General features: G+C 48.4%; 1 protein-coding gene across 1 annotated transcript in view; it reads left to right on the forward strand.

Annotated features, from left to right (window-relative positions):
- LOC144179722 (nephrin-like) overlaps window positions 1-14,433 on the forward strand; it is a 30,541-nt gene continuing 16,108 nt past the window's right edge. Inside the window, exon 1 of the mRNA XM_077708165.1 lies at window positions 1-16. Coding sequence (XP_077564291.1) covers window positions 1-16 — 16 coding nt within the window. The remainder of the gene's footprint in view (window positions 17-14,433) is intronic.

Here is a 14,433-nt window from a genome sequence, read left to right on the forward strand (position 1 = left end):
ATGGATATGAGTGAAGGTGAGTGAGCTAACTTAACACGTGATACGAGCTGGTAATAAAAAAATGATCAGGACACTTAAGTGGACTTACGTATCGCCAATAACAGCCACAATGCTTTGGCATTCAAAGCACGTAAGCAGACTTAAGTAAGTGCCATTCCTAACCCAAAGAGGCGACGATGGGAGGCGGCAACATTATGGGCTAACTCTTACCCTTTTATTCACTCGCGAAGCGCGAAATATGTACATACAAAGCGCAGCCAAACACTAACTGCTGCCGCCATGGAAGCATCTCTGGCAGGCCAGCAGAGGTGCTTCCCATGCACATGGCAATGTTTTTTCTAATCTGATCAGTTTGGACTCTCTCTCTCTCTCTCTCTCTCTCTCTCTCTCTCTCTCTCTCTCTCTCTCTCTCTCTCTCTCTCTCTCTCTCTCTCTCTCTCTCTCTCTCTCTCTCTCTATAACAGCTTTACATTTACGAAAACTATCTAAAGTGGTGTATTCAACTCGGGCCTCGCCGCGTGGGATCGCCTGAACCTTTCCCCCAGAACGTGTCCACTAGCGCATGAAGCAAACTTCCTTCGCACACTTGAACAAGCCGAAGCTTGTATCGAGCCCTTGCAGGCACCCGCGAAACCCCGGCGGGCGTCGGTGGCGTGGTTGTCGCATCCGACCACTCGGTCGTCGTCGTCGCAGCCCACCCTCTTCCCCAGCGCACTCCCTGCCCTCTCCCGACGTGGGGAAAAGCGGCTGGCAGCGAGCGGGAAGCCTTCGCCGACGGGAACTGGGAAAGCGTGGCAGCGCGGGTGCGCGCTTGGCCGCGTGCGTCGTCTGCACTTGGAATCAGCGGTGAGACGACCCGTCTGCTTCACGTCGTGGCCTGCGCATGGCCCGTGGAGCGAAGCAAGTCGCGTTCCTTCCTCCGCAATCGCTCGTAGATGCGAAGTTGCTGCTGGCGACGAGTTTCCTGGCTTGGGGTGCAGCCTTGATGCTGGCACTTTCGGATACAGGAGCACTGGGTAAGGAGCAGTTTGATTTAAGCACGCACAGTGTTTGTAAAAAGTTTTAAGGCCATGCGAGGGGTTAAGGGACCGCAAGGAATTTCGAATACGACCTTACCTCTCCAGTGAGGTTGGAAAGCTTTGTGCAAGTAAGATGGCGAAAGCAGCATACTTACTTACTGTCATTAAATAGGCTGCACTGCAATGTAGAGCTTTAGGGCGCACGTTGAGGATATCCAGGTGGTCAAAATAATTCTGGAGACACCCACTACGGCACACCTCAAAGTCCAGGTGCAGATACGGCACGTTGTTGAGCCTCGCAATTGGGGAGGGGGGGTGGGGGGGGGGCTGTTGGCGCCTCCTGTTGTCGTAGTAATCGTCGTCTCATGTAGTCACGGTACTAAACTACCGTGAAACTTGTTTACAACTCGCGATAGAACGTAACGCGTACTAAAAAAGCACCGGGGCACTTGTTTACGCCTCGCGCTGGAGCGCTTCGTAACGCATACTAAAAGAACGCAGGGACACTCCTTTACGCCTCGCGCTAGAGAGGCTTGAGCTTCAAAGACAAGAGACTTACAGCAAAGCTGTATACCTCTACCCCTCAACGATTTCATCTCCGTTTGCAAAAACGCCGAGGCCCCAAGAATAAACTAATGCACTGCATGCTTCGCCCCTCCCCATGTTTCACGTTAGTTGAAATGGCTCGGAATCAGTTTTCTTGTCGTGGAACTTGATTGATTGATTGATTGTGGGGGTTTAACGCGCCGACGCAACGCAGGCGATGAGGCGCGCCGTAGTGGAGGGCTCCGGATTAATTTTGACCACCTGGGGATCTTTAACGTGCGCCGAAATCTCGTACACACGGGCGTTTTTGCTTTTCGCCTCGTGGAACTTTCGCTTCGTATTTCTTGGGGCACAGAAACTGTTGTGGCCTATAAAATATTGGCAGAGACTGCCGTGGGAAGACCGTCTGCTTTATATCGCGTGCATTGCTGTTGATTTTTATACCTGCAAACGCTCTCACCTATTGTATTCCTTGGTTGTAACAATTAGGTAAAGCAAAGCCGATCTCGATGGCCACCAAGAAAAATTTAAGGTTTTCCTGGCTTATGCCAAGTAGCACCGTCCGAACAGTATGGACACTCAGTATTGTCTCCAGTGTGCTTTTTAATGAGAGTACCTGCTGTTAATTGTAAATACCATGCAGTCGCTAATAACTTTGTTGGTGGATCATGTTTGGTTCCAATTTCCTGTACAATCATTTTAAAATTTGATTGAGTTTCAGCTATGCTATGACGTTTTAAGGGGGGAAAGAGGGGGGAAAGGGCCCGAAACTGTCTGGCGTGGGGTGCCGACACATCATCAAGCCCGTGGGGGTGGGAAAGTGGACATAAAAGGAGTGGATAACGGGAAATATTAGGAGGAAATTTAAAAAAAGTAGGAAATAGAGTTTCGAATTGGTGATGGCGGCAACTGCATTGCAAGTGCGCGCAGAAAGAACGCCGTGTGCAAGGGGTTCCAAAAAGGCTAAGAGGAAAGCAACGGCGGCTAGAGATATAAGTAAATGGCTGGAGGGAATGCGGAAGTGGTGCCCATAAGAGTACCTCGCCTCCGGTGGTCGTGGCGGCCCGCGAACAAACCGCGGGGGCCCGTGAGTAAGGAGAAGGGAGGCATGCTGCCTAGGGGTGGTTGCTGCATTGAGTTTCAGCAACCTCACAGCGTATTAAAAAAGAATAGAACGAGACAAAAACTATAGTCTACACAGTGTTGCGCTGGGTTTCTCAAAGCTTGCTGCACCAACATCGAAAACAGCTTCGTGGGTATCCCTTTTCGCTTTCATTCTCGCGTCTATGCAGCTCCGACGCTGTTAAAGTAAGTTGTCATTTACTGCATACGTACAGGTGCAGTCAAAAGTGACTGGAGCACGGGTTGGAGCTTTTAGAAAGTAGCCTCTAAGTGACCTTGTAAGAAAGTCCTTCTTATTAAAATCCGCCCGCGCACACGCAGTTTATGCTGTCAGCCGCATAGGAATAAAATTGTCCTAACTTGACGAGCCTGTGCTCCGTTTACATCTGACTGCGCCTGTGCATATTCTGTTTTCTCCATATAATGTACGCAAGTACACCGAATTTCGGTAGCTTCACAAGGGATTTACACGGAGGATAAAATCCATGCACCGTCCCCACGCCGTGTATCACGCGACGGCACGTCACGCCTCCGTGCGTAAACATTAGCGGCAGTCAGAGGACGCCCGCCCCGGTGGTTCAGTGGCTAGCTGCTGAGCCCAAGGACGCGGGTTCGACTCCCGTCCATGGCGGCCGGTTTTCTGGTGGAGGCGAAAAGCGAAAACGCCCACGTGTTCAAGATTTCGGCGCAGATTAATGATCCCGAGGTGGTCAAAATTAATCCGGAGCCCTCCACTACGGCGCGCCTCATCGCCTGTGAAGCGTCGGCGAGTTAAACCTCATAATCGAATCAAGTCAGAGGGCGCACGGGCGGCGGGCCCTCGGGAGCGGCGCCGCTGGGAACAGGGGTGGCCGCAGCGGGATTTCTTTGAGGTTGGCGAAAGGCTTTAGCTCTTATACGCAAAGTTCTTTGGATGCGCTGTTCACACAAATTTGTTACGTTTCCACTGCCGGTGATGGGCGGTGGAATGACTCGGCGCGCTTTCGCAGTAGCCACCACATAGCAGCCAGAAAGTTGGCCCAGGCGGACTAGCAACTAAAAGATAAGAGGCCCTATTCTCGACGCCATAAATTCACCGTGAACTGTGACTTCGCCGGAAACTTTGTCTGATTGGCTTTCAGTATTGGTCATGTGCTTCCGGTTGACAAAGCGGATGTGTGTGCTTTCAGCATTTTGACGTTTCATGACATTTACTGGCACCAGTTTCAAAGTTTGCCTTCATAATTCATGGCCGGCAATGAAAAACTAGACGAAATTCAGCGGACATGGTAACGTAGCCCTGTCTTTGCTATTCAACAATACGGCTTGTATGGCACGCCCTCTCTCTGATTGGCTGAGAAGACGAGACATAATTTAAATAGTTGGCGGGAACGTCATACACTGGCAAGTTCAGCCTGCGTAAAAGTGACGTGATGTTCCGTAACGGCTTGCTCTTCCCGTTGCCGTGAAATAGAGCAAAAATTTCTCCCACCCTCGGCGCCGTAAAATCCCCGTGAATTTGCAGCAGCCGTAGTTTCGCACGACGCGTGCGAAACTGCGCATGCATAAACAACGTTTCCTATTTTGTTTTTATGTTTGGCAATAAAATAGCAATTATTTATTTGGCGCAACAGTAACATAAGAAGGCAGTACAAGCCTCTCCATTACAAAGTACTCAACAAATGGCATTTGTCCGCACTCCTCCCAGTAAGCTGGTGGGGCACATGATCGAATTCAAGAGCAAAATATCAAAGATATCTGACTGTTTCATTCATTACTGCACTGATTGAGTTCGACCTTGACGAATGAGTGAATAGGCGGCATCGTTACGTTCCGCCGTTATCAGCCGTAGCGTTTCGCTGTCCTTACCCTGTCAAACAACCGATGGTCACGGCCGTTTTTTTTTTTTTTTTTTTTCTGTGATGACGCCATAACCTTGTAACATTAAAGAAGCAGACGATAGCGTGGCGGCGGCAACGACCGGGAATTTGATAACGCAACAAAACTTGCATTGGAGCAGAGAACTCAAAATGTCAGCTAACGCTTTCAGCTAATAAAATGTCAGCTAACGCTGCCATTTGAAAGAAACATTACCTTTCCCACATCTTGTAAATATGCCGGGTGACTTCTGATTTGATTTTGGCATCAGGATTCGCGAAACAAATCGATACCGATCTCTAGGATGACTAAAATCTGGACGCTAATTCTGAAATATAAAACATAAGCTCCATAGCGATGCTTCAAAGCATGGTGACCGCATTGGGTGCCTCACGAAACAAAATGCTTGAGGCCAGTCACGTCTGTGTGGCTTACCAGTACATAGCGTTATTAATCGCAATAGACGAGAAAATAATGCGAGTACAATTTAGAAAACTTTCGCAAAACTTTATTCCTTGAGAAGCACAACGTAGCTGCTATTGCTCTAAACACGTTGGCTTGATACCTGGCCACGCTTGGCTGCGACGAGAGAAGAAATGTCCGCATGAACTTCTTGCGGGCCGGGCCGGGCCGCAATCAAAGGTCCGCGGGCCGCGCGTTTGATACCCCTGGTACACATCATTCATCTTTCGAGCTGCGATTAACGGTGATAAAAATGTCGTACCAACTAGCTCGTACTCATAAGTCGTTCCAATATCGGATTTTTTTCCCAAATAAGTGACTTCTTCATTGATAGTGACATGATAACGACGAGGACACACTCACATATTCATTGCGACCGTGTTTACGCATTTGGTAAGCTTTAATTGACTCCTTCTCGCACTTTGTGGCTCTACTCTCTCAGCCCTCGGGTTGTTCGGTCTAGAGAGTGGTCTCTCGAGATTAGTGTAAACCGGGACCTACCCCGGTCGTAAAAGTTGACTTAACTGCACTCACATGATCCCAATAACCCTAGCCTGGCTCTGCTGACGGCAGTGATATCTTCTAAGGCGTTCAAGGACCCACCATTTGTGCTACTCGGCTACTCCTCCCTGCCTCTTCCCCCTCTTCCCTTATTATGGCCGCATGGCCTTCCCTTTGGAATAAAGGATTACAACAACAACAATTTACCAATACTCTTCCAACGGTTCCATAAAATATTCAGTGCCATCTTACTCTGTGAAGGTATATCACCAGCGGCGCTGTTGCTGGTTTATTGGTTGCCACAAACTCCCGCTCAAACTGCGCCGTAGCTCTGGGGTAGCGTTCAGCGGGATTACGAGTAGGATTCACTGTGCCACACACAATGTGTGAAAGCCAGCTCACAAAGACCACGCTTACACTGATGACACCGATCTTTCTAAAGTCGGCTCCGCTTCAAAGGAATTGCTGGGAATACATTGTTCCAGGGGCAATAAACGCCACCTTATAGGTGGTATTCATTGAAAAGTTTAGCTGACAATTCCTTCGCTTGGCAACACAGGAAGCGGCCACGGACGTGAAAAAAAAACAAAAAACACCGGCATGCGTCGTCTGCTACGTTTCAACCAGGTTTTAAACGGTGGTGTCAACAGAGATGTTATTAATCGCACTTACATTGGACTCGAGGCATTACTTTGGGTTAAATGGGACGGGCATCCCGCGGAGCCCGGCGTAACCAGTAACGGCGCGCTCCCATGGTTGCCTGCACGCATGCCTCGCCATTGAATACAAGCTATATCAAAATATGAAGCACCGGAGGCGAGCAGGTGGCCGAAGGGAGAGCGGGTGCCGGAGGGAGGAGGAGGGGAGTGGCTTTTCTCGTCCTACGGACGCAAAAAGACGAAAAATAAATAGGGGAGTTAGCCTACAACAGCTCCGCCGTAAAAGTGGGAAGCCCACGCACCCTCGACAATGGGCCTCTTCGATTTTCCACTTCTGGCTCCCCGCGGGCTGCCCGCGGGTAGCCCGAGGATTCCCCGAAGCCATAGGGATACACGGGAAAATCGAATGTTGGACTGCTTCTCGGGGAGTCCGCGGTGAGCCCGAGACTGTAAATCGAAGAGGCCCAATGCAGCAAGTTCGTCCTTACGCCTGACGTAACGAATGTTTCTTGTTCTTTTAAACGAACATTGACACAGCGTGTCGCCTGTCCTATGTACACGCTACTGCATGACGAAGGTCTGCTGTAGATGACATTCCTAGTGCATTTCGTGAATTGAGTGGCGTGACGGGTACTGAAGGTTCACTTTGGCATACGGTTTTCAGTTCTGAAACAGTTTTACCGGCTCACACGGTGACAATAGCACAGCGTCTACCCCATGCCTAGTGGCAACTTTGCTTTTCTTTTACATTTCGCGATAGCTTTCGAATACATGGCTATGTTCCCATTTTCTTACGGTCCTCATTACCACTTACTTGTACACTGCCATCTGTTTTCTTTTCAGTCTTGTTTAAAGCTGTATCGGCTAACGCCCTTAGAAATGTATGTGGAAATGCAGCCCCCTTTAAACATTGAATTCGTTGGCCAAAACTTTGTGCCATTGAATGGTGGCAGCTTTTCTTCTGGGCTTTGCTAAAACACAGGAGCATTATGGCATGCTCCACAACTTTCTAATGGGATGACCCGAAGGGCAGGTGTTTCTTAGTGCTGAAAGATACATCAAGCGAACGTGTCCGGTGTTATAAGAGGTTACTTTTATGCCTAAAAGCGTTATTACATTCCGTGATTTCTGTCTTTTTGTAATATTTAAAGCTTCGCTGCGTCACATGATACCAAATCTATGTCCGTGCTGGTCTTGATAGACACCGCTACATGTTTGCTAAACCTATAGGTTTAAAAACATTAAAAAGTCATCTGCACACCTTGGTGCCCAAGTACACATAAGCTCGGTGGACGGGATAAAAAAAACTGTGCACCTGTCGTCTGTTTGTTTAGTATGAAGACAAGTAATGGATGTTTATTAACGGATATAGCCTTGCGTGGTATGCCGGCAATTGCTCCACCTTTCAACACCTTCTTGCCGCTTTGCGCGGGAAACCACCACGAGTCGCTTAGGCTTGTGTCTCTTAAAAACTGGAGGATCATGCACAAAATTTCTCTCCTTCTGGGCCTTTAGGAAAAATGACACCATCCGAAGAGGCATGCAGAGCGGATTTCCTTCGAAGTTCTTTAAAGAAAGCCAACTGTTCCGTCGCACGCTCTTGAAAGGTCATAAGAAATTTCTGATGTCACCGTTTACACAACACATTGCACACAGAGGTGAGGAGATAAGGTTCAGCTTATGAAGCCCCGCCGGTGTCCGCGCTGAGTTTGTCCGTATTGTTCCTGCAAAAGAACAGAATTTGTATAGGAGTGAGTATTGCACCAATTTTGGTCCATATTTGTCCTTCCAGAGGACAATGGCCGCAACTGCTTTTTTCTTAAAGACAGGGTGGTTAACGTCTGGAACTATATTGACGACCTTTTGTTTTTGTTAAACATTTCTGACTTTATCATTATTTTTCTCCTGCAAAACCTTAAGTTGGCTTTTTGCAGAATGCTTCAGCTGTGTAAAGAAGCCAGACACAGAAGAAGTTGTCATTAAAGGAGCCATGAAGAGAAAACACAAGTATGGTTCATTCGAAAGATTGCCTCGTTAGAACCATACTGACACCACTTTTAACACAAACTTCGCTCAAATAAGCTACATAATTAGGAAAAAAGGGAATGACCATGCGATCCACCAGCTCATTTCCCGCAACAGAACCTATGATGTCACACAAGAATGCTCTGCGATTGGCGGAGGCTGGCAAAAGCAAACGCAAGTTAGGCAGGGCTTACCAGTTTGCATAGTGAGCTATATGCCCGTTAAACATACTGCACATTCCTTTTATGACACTAAGAACGGTGGAGTAAACGGTTGAAGTTCCGAATAAACACGCAAGCGTGTACGCCAATGCGTACGAAACTACCGCCAGCCGAACTCGACATCTCGCCGTCGCCACCGTCGCGCAGACGAATTTTCGGGTTCGAGGCTCTTCGGGGCCAACGAACCGTCCCAGCTCGCACAGCCGTGACCTTGCTTGGTATCGTAATCCCTTCACAGGAGGTTGGGCGTCATATCGCCAACCAGCAAAGGTAAAAATAGAAACGAGGGGAGAAAGGAACAGCAAGCAGCGACGAGATAGTGACAGTCGTCGCAGTTTCGGAATGGTGTTGGCTTGCTGCTATTGTTAGGAGCTCGTTTCCAGTTTACAACCACTGAAAACTTCAGTTTGTTCGAGTACTTTACAATGAAATTTCGTTGCTACGTTTTGAAATGCCCATGTAGTACGGGCAAATCGTCGAGGGAGTGCGACATCCCCGCCGGTGAAGAGATCTCCTTTCATGTGCTTCCCAACGACGAACCTCGGCGAAGCAGGTGGCTGCGTTTTGTGAACTTTGCAAACGGAGGAGAAAGAGAGCTAAGGGAATTACGAGTGTGCTCGCTTCATTTCCGAGGAAGTGATTACGGCAGGGACCCTTAAGTTAGCTCACTCCTGGGCAGTCATGGGCACGTTACCAAAAAAAAGTAACAGTGTAACAGTTACAGTTACCTAACCCAAAAAACTAACTCTGTTACAGTTACAGTTGCGAATTTTCCAAAAGTAACTAGTTACAGTTACAGTTACTGCAAAAAAGTAACGTCGTTACTTTTCCGTTACTGTATAAAACTAAGTAATAGCTAAAAAGATTTGGCTTATTTAATACGAACATACGAAGGCATGCAGGTAGTAAAAATTACACCTAGTAAAGCCTACACGAGGGAAACCTAAAATGATGCACTCTCATGCCCAAACCAACAATCGTTGTGTACGCCTCATTTTTTTTTTATTACGGAAGTTTTGCTATCCATCACAAGGAACTTTATTTTTTTGTTGCTGCACTCTGGCTGCAGGAAATTTATTTGCAAACATCATTGTAGCATAGAATTAGTTGTTTTTCAACGTTGTAGTCAGAGAGGCCAAAATTATACTATACCGAGCTGGAGGACAACACAGCCGAAACAATCTTTCAATGTCAACTTAATTTATTTTCGCCTACAATGCCGTCGCTTTACCGCCCCGCGTAGTGAGAGAGAATGGGAAAAAGGGGCGGAGGTGGCGGATCGACAGAAGGCCCTTGGAGGAAAGGGGAAACGGACGTGGGAGTACATCGCTTCGTTAACTTTTTATTTCGTACTCGTGGTCGGAGACGGAGACCAATTTCAGCCATTGCCGAAGCGACGTTTGTCCGTGGGCCCTCGGAGTCGTTCTCCCGCCCCAACCCCCAGCCACCCCCATCCCCGGAATGAGGCAAGATATTTCCAAAGGAAATAGAAACATAGAAACTGAAATGAACGCTTCTTTACTGCCCCCCCCCCCCCCCTTGTTCTCACAAAGGCGGATTTTGCCATCTCGACCGGAAAAACTGCTCTCACAATCCCAGCTTTCCACAGCAATCACGTCGCCGATCCCAGGAACCCCTCCCTTCGTTTTCTTTGAGGCGTAGGCCGAACGAAGCTCGCCCAAGTATTCCTTGCACCCAGCATTCAAAAGCAGATGTAGCTACTGTTTTCGTTTCGGCCACAGCCCTCGAAACGAAGTCGCGAGGCTTTCCAAGAACATTTCTTCGTGCAGTGGCAGTGTGGTCAGACGTCTGCCGGCCAAGATGCTGGCTGGTGTGAGAGCACTCGGGGGACACCATCATTGGGGTCGTCGTATGTGTGGAGGGGCATGAAATTTTTACTTACTCGGCCTCGTTCGAGCACTTGGTACAGCTCGATGAAGCCTTTAAACCAGGGGTCCCAAACGCGTGGTCCCAAATGCGGCCAGGGGTCTCTAAAGCGCACCATGGTCGCAAGCAACTTCGACTTGTCAATCGGACACTCTACAGTGAGCACAGGGCTGGACGAGCGCGAGGCCGCCGAGAGACTCCCCGCGGCGTTTTATGACCCCGCAAACGGGGCTGCATGCACGAAAGCGACGCCCCGACCGGAGTTTTCCAGGCTTCCGCGAAAGTGCAAAGGTTTCAGAGCGTTGTGAGGCGTTTGGGGGTGTTTGTTTTCCTGTTCGCCTTGTGTCAAACACTTTTACTGCACTCCAGATGTGGCGAAAATGGTGCAGCCGCGCGTCGGACTATAGGTTGTGGCGAGTCTACATGCTTCCACGTGCGCTTAGGCGCGTGTCACAGCGTTGTTTATGGCCTGGGTGAGAGCGATGTCGCACTGCTGAGGAAAATACTGCAGCTTAGACTTTGAAACTTCGGGCCCTTAGTAGACCGCGTAGACACCACGCACACGTGCACGCCTAAACATTTCTAGTCCAGACGTTTTTCACTCATGAGAAGGGAGTGCGCTGGCATAGATGAAGTAGACGAAGGTTCTGCGGAAGAAAGGCCAAAAAAGTGAAACACGCAAACTGTAGATCGGTCGTTAATGAGTGTTGCTGTTGGATGATTTTTTATAGAAATTAAGTAACTGTAACGATATTTCTCGTTACAGTTACTCCACAAAAAGTAACAGTGTTACACTTACAAGTTCCTCTAACGTAAAAGTAACTAGTTACAGTTACAAGTTACTGAAAAAAGAAACTAGTTACCAGTAACGCGTTACTAGTAACTAGTTACTGCCCAAGACTGCTCCTCGGACATGCTGGCGCTCGTCGCCGACTTCGTCAAATCGCCGTCAAAGCGCTCTGACCTCGGGGGAAAAAATGCCGTACACACCGCGCATCGACGCTCGTATCTTTCTGGTCGAAGCAGAGAGCTCGTGCGAACGGCTTTCCATACACGACACCGGCCAACTGGCATAAGCGATACTGCTACTGAAATTGAACTATTATTAACCGTAATAAAAATACGGCACATACGTGCCAGTCTGTATTCGTCCGTCGCGACGGGGCTGACGAGGCAGCGGTGTCGACGGCTGGGCGTTCGTCTGTTGTGGCTATCGTGGAATGGTCGCTTTCCGGTCCATCCGCGTATCCCACAACTCCTGCCGCTCGTGCACTTAGAAGCATTGAGCGTTGAAGTGGTGCGAGGTTGTTTAATGCTAGCCCGAGCTTCTCGGCGAGAGTTTTGTTCTCCGGATCAGGCGCTTCCATGACTAGGGCTGCGAGTGCACTAGGTTTTACTAGTAATTTTAAAATGGCCGCCGTCTCAGTTTCGGCACGAGTTCCGGTTCCTGTTTGATTCCCGCGTGTGGGTGCTGTATGGAGTCGACATACTAAGTATCTGTTTCATGGACCGGCTCGTATGACGCCATTGTTCACCTCACGAAATGTGCAGTTTAGCGGGAGATTTAAAATTTTGGCTTAAATTGCCTTATTTATCAGTGAATAAAGCATCATTTGCTTCCGGGAAAGCGCTTAGGGTACTATAAAACACCTAATCTTTCGAATTAAACAAACTTTTGTTTTCTCTTCATGGCTTCTTTAAATAGATGTATTAGACGACGTTAGTTGCAAGAGAAAACTGTGTGTCCCCCATCACTTTTGCAAGCCCAGAATGGATCCCTGGCATTCTCAAGGGGCCCTGCAACACTTTTTTCAACTTTTTTTTCCAAATCTCATATGCTTTCAAAGCGTTGTCAACAAACACATCCAGTACTTAGATTAGGGAGTCACAAAGTACGTCTGCCAAATTTTACTGGTCTATGCCATTCAGGTAACTTGGTAACCTACTAAAAAGATTTTTCTCTCTTTCTGTAGTCGAAGTTCTTTGAGCGCTCTAATTATGTCATTACAACAAAGTAGCGGCTATTGGCCGCGTAATTTATGTTGCAGCCATAAACTCACGTATTGTATAGCCACTTTATAAAAGAGCCACAAAGAAAAGCAGAGACAGAAGGTGGATAGTTCGGCTGCGACAAGCAAATCCTGCATTGCCGCTCCCTGCTGTTGATAACTATAGCTTTGACAATGCTTCCAGACGCGAAGGAGAGTGAAAGCGTTTGTCAGAAACGTTGCGGAGTCCCTTTCACGACTAAGAACCGAACTACTGACGTAGAGCATTGTTATTGTGATCGGTAAAATTGTGGCAACTAAAGATGAGCCTTCCCACTTGTAGCATTATCGAGGGCAAGGGGTCGTTTGTACCTATAGCGGTGCCCGCTTGCATCGATACCCATGGGCACAGACATGCCCATTTGCAAACACACAAGTACGCGCATGCGCATGTTCACACAGTCACTGGAAAAGTGAAAAGGAAATCAACGCATGCGCATTGCAACTTTCCTTAAAATGCACGCAGCACTTACGCTGCTGCTCCAGCCCAATCAACCAGAGAAAATTGCTTGCGCAAAGCCCACCAACGTAGCAACTTGGTCCCTCATCCTACATATTCATCTCGCGATATGAAAAGTGATCCAAATCTCGGTCCCTTGTTTGACTCCCCCTTCATTTAGCGACGTAACTTCCTCCTATCAGCCTCAACGCGGTTTCGGGAGCCATTCCTAACGTTGTCACGTATACCTTCAACAGCCTTAAAACTGCCTCCTTCCCTCGCCAGTTAGAGGCGTCTCGACAAAGTTCGGGTGTCGAAAACACGCCCTCCCGTTCCCGCTTACTTCAGCCGTGAAAGAGATAGCCGGCTTAGCTGCGGCGGGGCTCTAACGGGCGTCGTCGTTGCGACAGCGTCTCGCGATCAAACAAATGTCTTGTAAGATAGGTTTGCAATGCGAACCGACCCGAAAGCGCAGCCAGCTGTAGAACCGATGTAATCTGCGGAGGTGGCCGCCACTGACAGACCATTTTTTAAACCAAGTTCGCTATCAGCTCTGAAAGGATAAAAAAACTTTTTCTTGAGCAGGAATTCGGCTCTCTGGTGTGATTTGGGCTGGGCCCCCATTTTTAACATCGTTAAAAACAATGCTTGGGAAGAATTCAACATAACAACCATGGCGCCGTCAATTGCTCACGACCTGAAAATAGGCCCGTAATGGATTGCACGGTTTAAGCTGCCATATGCAGCCACGGATAAGACTTCGTCAGATTCGCTTCAGTGTCACTTTTAGTCAACGGCCAAGCGTACATGGGACTGAGGCGGGCGCACACCTGGAGTGCTTGGCCTATTGATTACCTTTATGCATAATTTTGGGCAGCTGCTAATGGAGAGTACTTTGACAGTATTTTTAACAGGGGAACTGTTTAAGCACTTGGTAGCGCCGTCCACACGCAGAAAAAATACCAAGAAAATGCCGAGCGCGAAATGCTGCGAGAAGGAAGAAGCTGGCAATGGCGCACTATGTTAACCCGACATAAAAGAAGACGACGAACACAATACCGCATACCCTGAGTGCCCGCGCTAATATGCCCGCCAATTAAATCATCCTTTCATCTGCCATGATAGGTGTCTTCCATCCTGCTGCTGCGTAACATGTTTCTCCACTCTTTAGAGTAATTGTGAGCGTCGCGCTGTTCGTGAAAAAAGACAACCGGGTTCATCTTCTTGACTCAGTGTCCAAGTTCACGCTAGTTTATGGACCATCTTCAAACCGTGTTTCAGAATGCCCTGATGCAACATGTTCTACCATTGGGCTCCTTAGCGCGAGCAGATTTTTCGTGTACACATCGACGCAAAAAAAAAAAAAAATGAAAGCGAAGCTCTTCGGAGGAGCACGCTGACCGAGGTCCTGAATCGAGCCGAACGAGGGTCTTTTTCCCACAGGCAAACGAGTGAATGGGCCACTCCGGGAACACAGCATTCCGTGGCCATTGAAAGGGGGGCCTCTTAAATGCAGCCTCGAAAGAAACACAAACGGAGTGGAGACGCGTGCTGTTCGCAACGAAAGGACAAGATCGATGGCTTCCTTTTTAGGTTTCTTGTCGACATCGCGCTGTTCTTGCAGACGCAGCAATTGGCGCTCTCTGT

Source organism: Haemaphysalis longicornis, unplaced genomic scaffold (genome assembly GCF_048455015.1).
Source record: "Haemaphysalis longicornis isolate Haplotype H1 unplaced genomic scaffold, Haemaphysalis longicornis Haplotype H1 scaffold_4, whole genome shotgun sequence".
Classification (NCBI taxonomy): Eukaryota; Metazoa; Arthropoda; class Arachnida; order Ixodida; family Ixodidae; genus Haemaphysalis; species Haemaphysalis longicornis.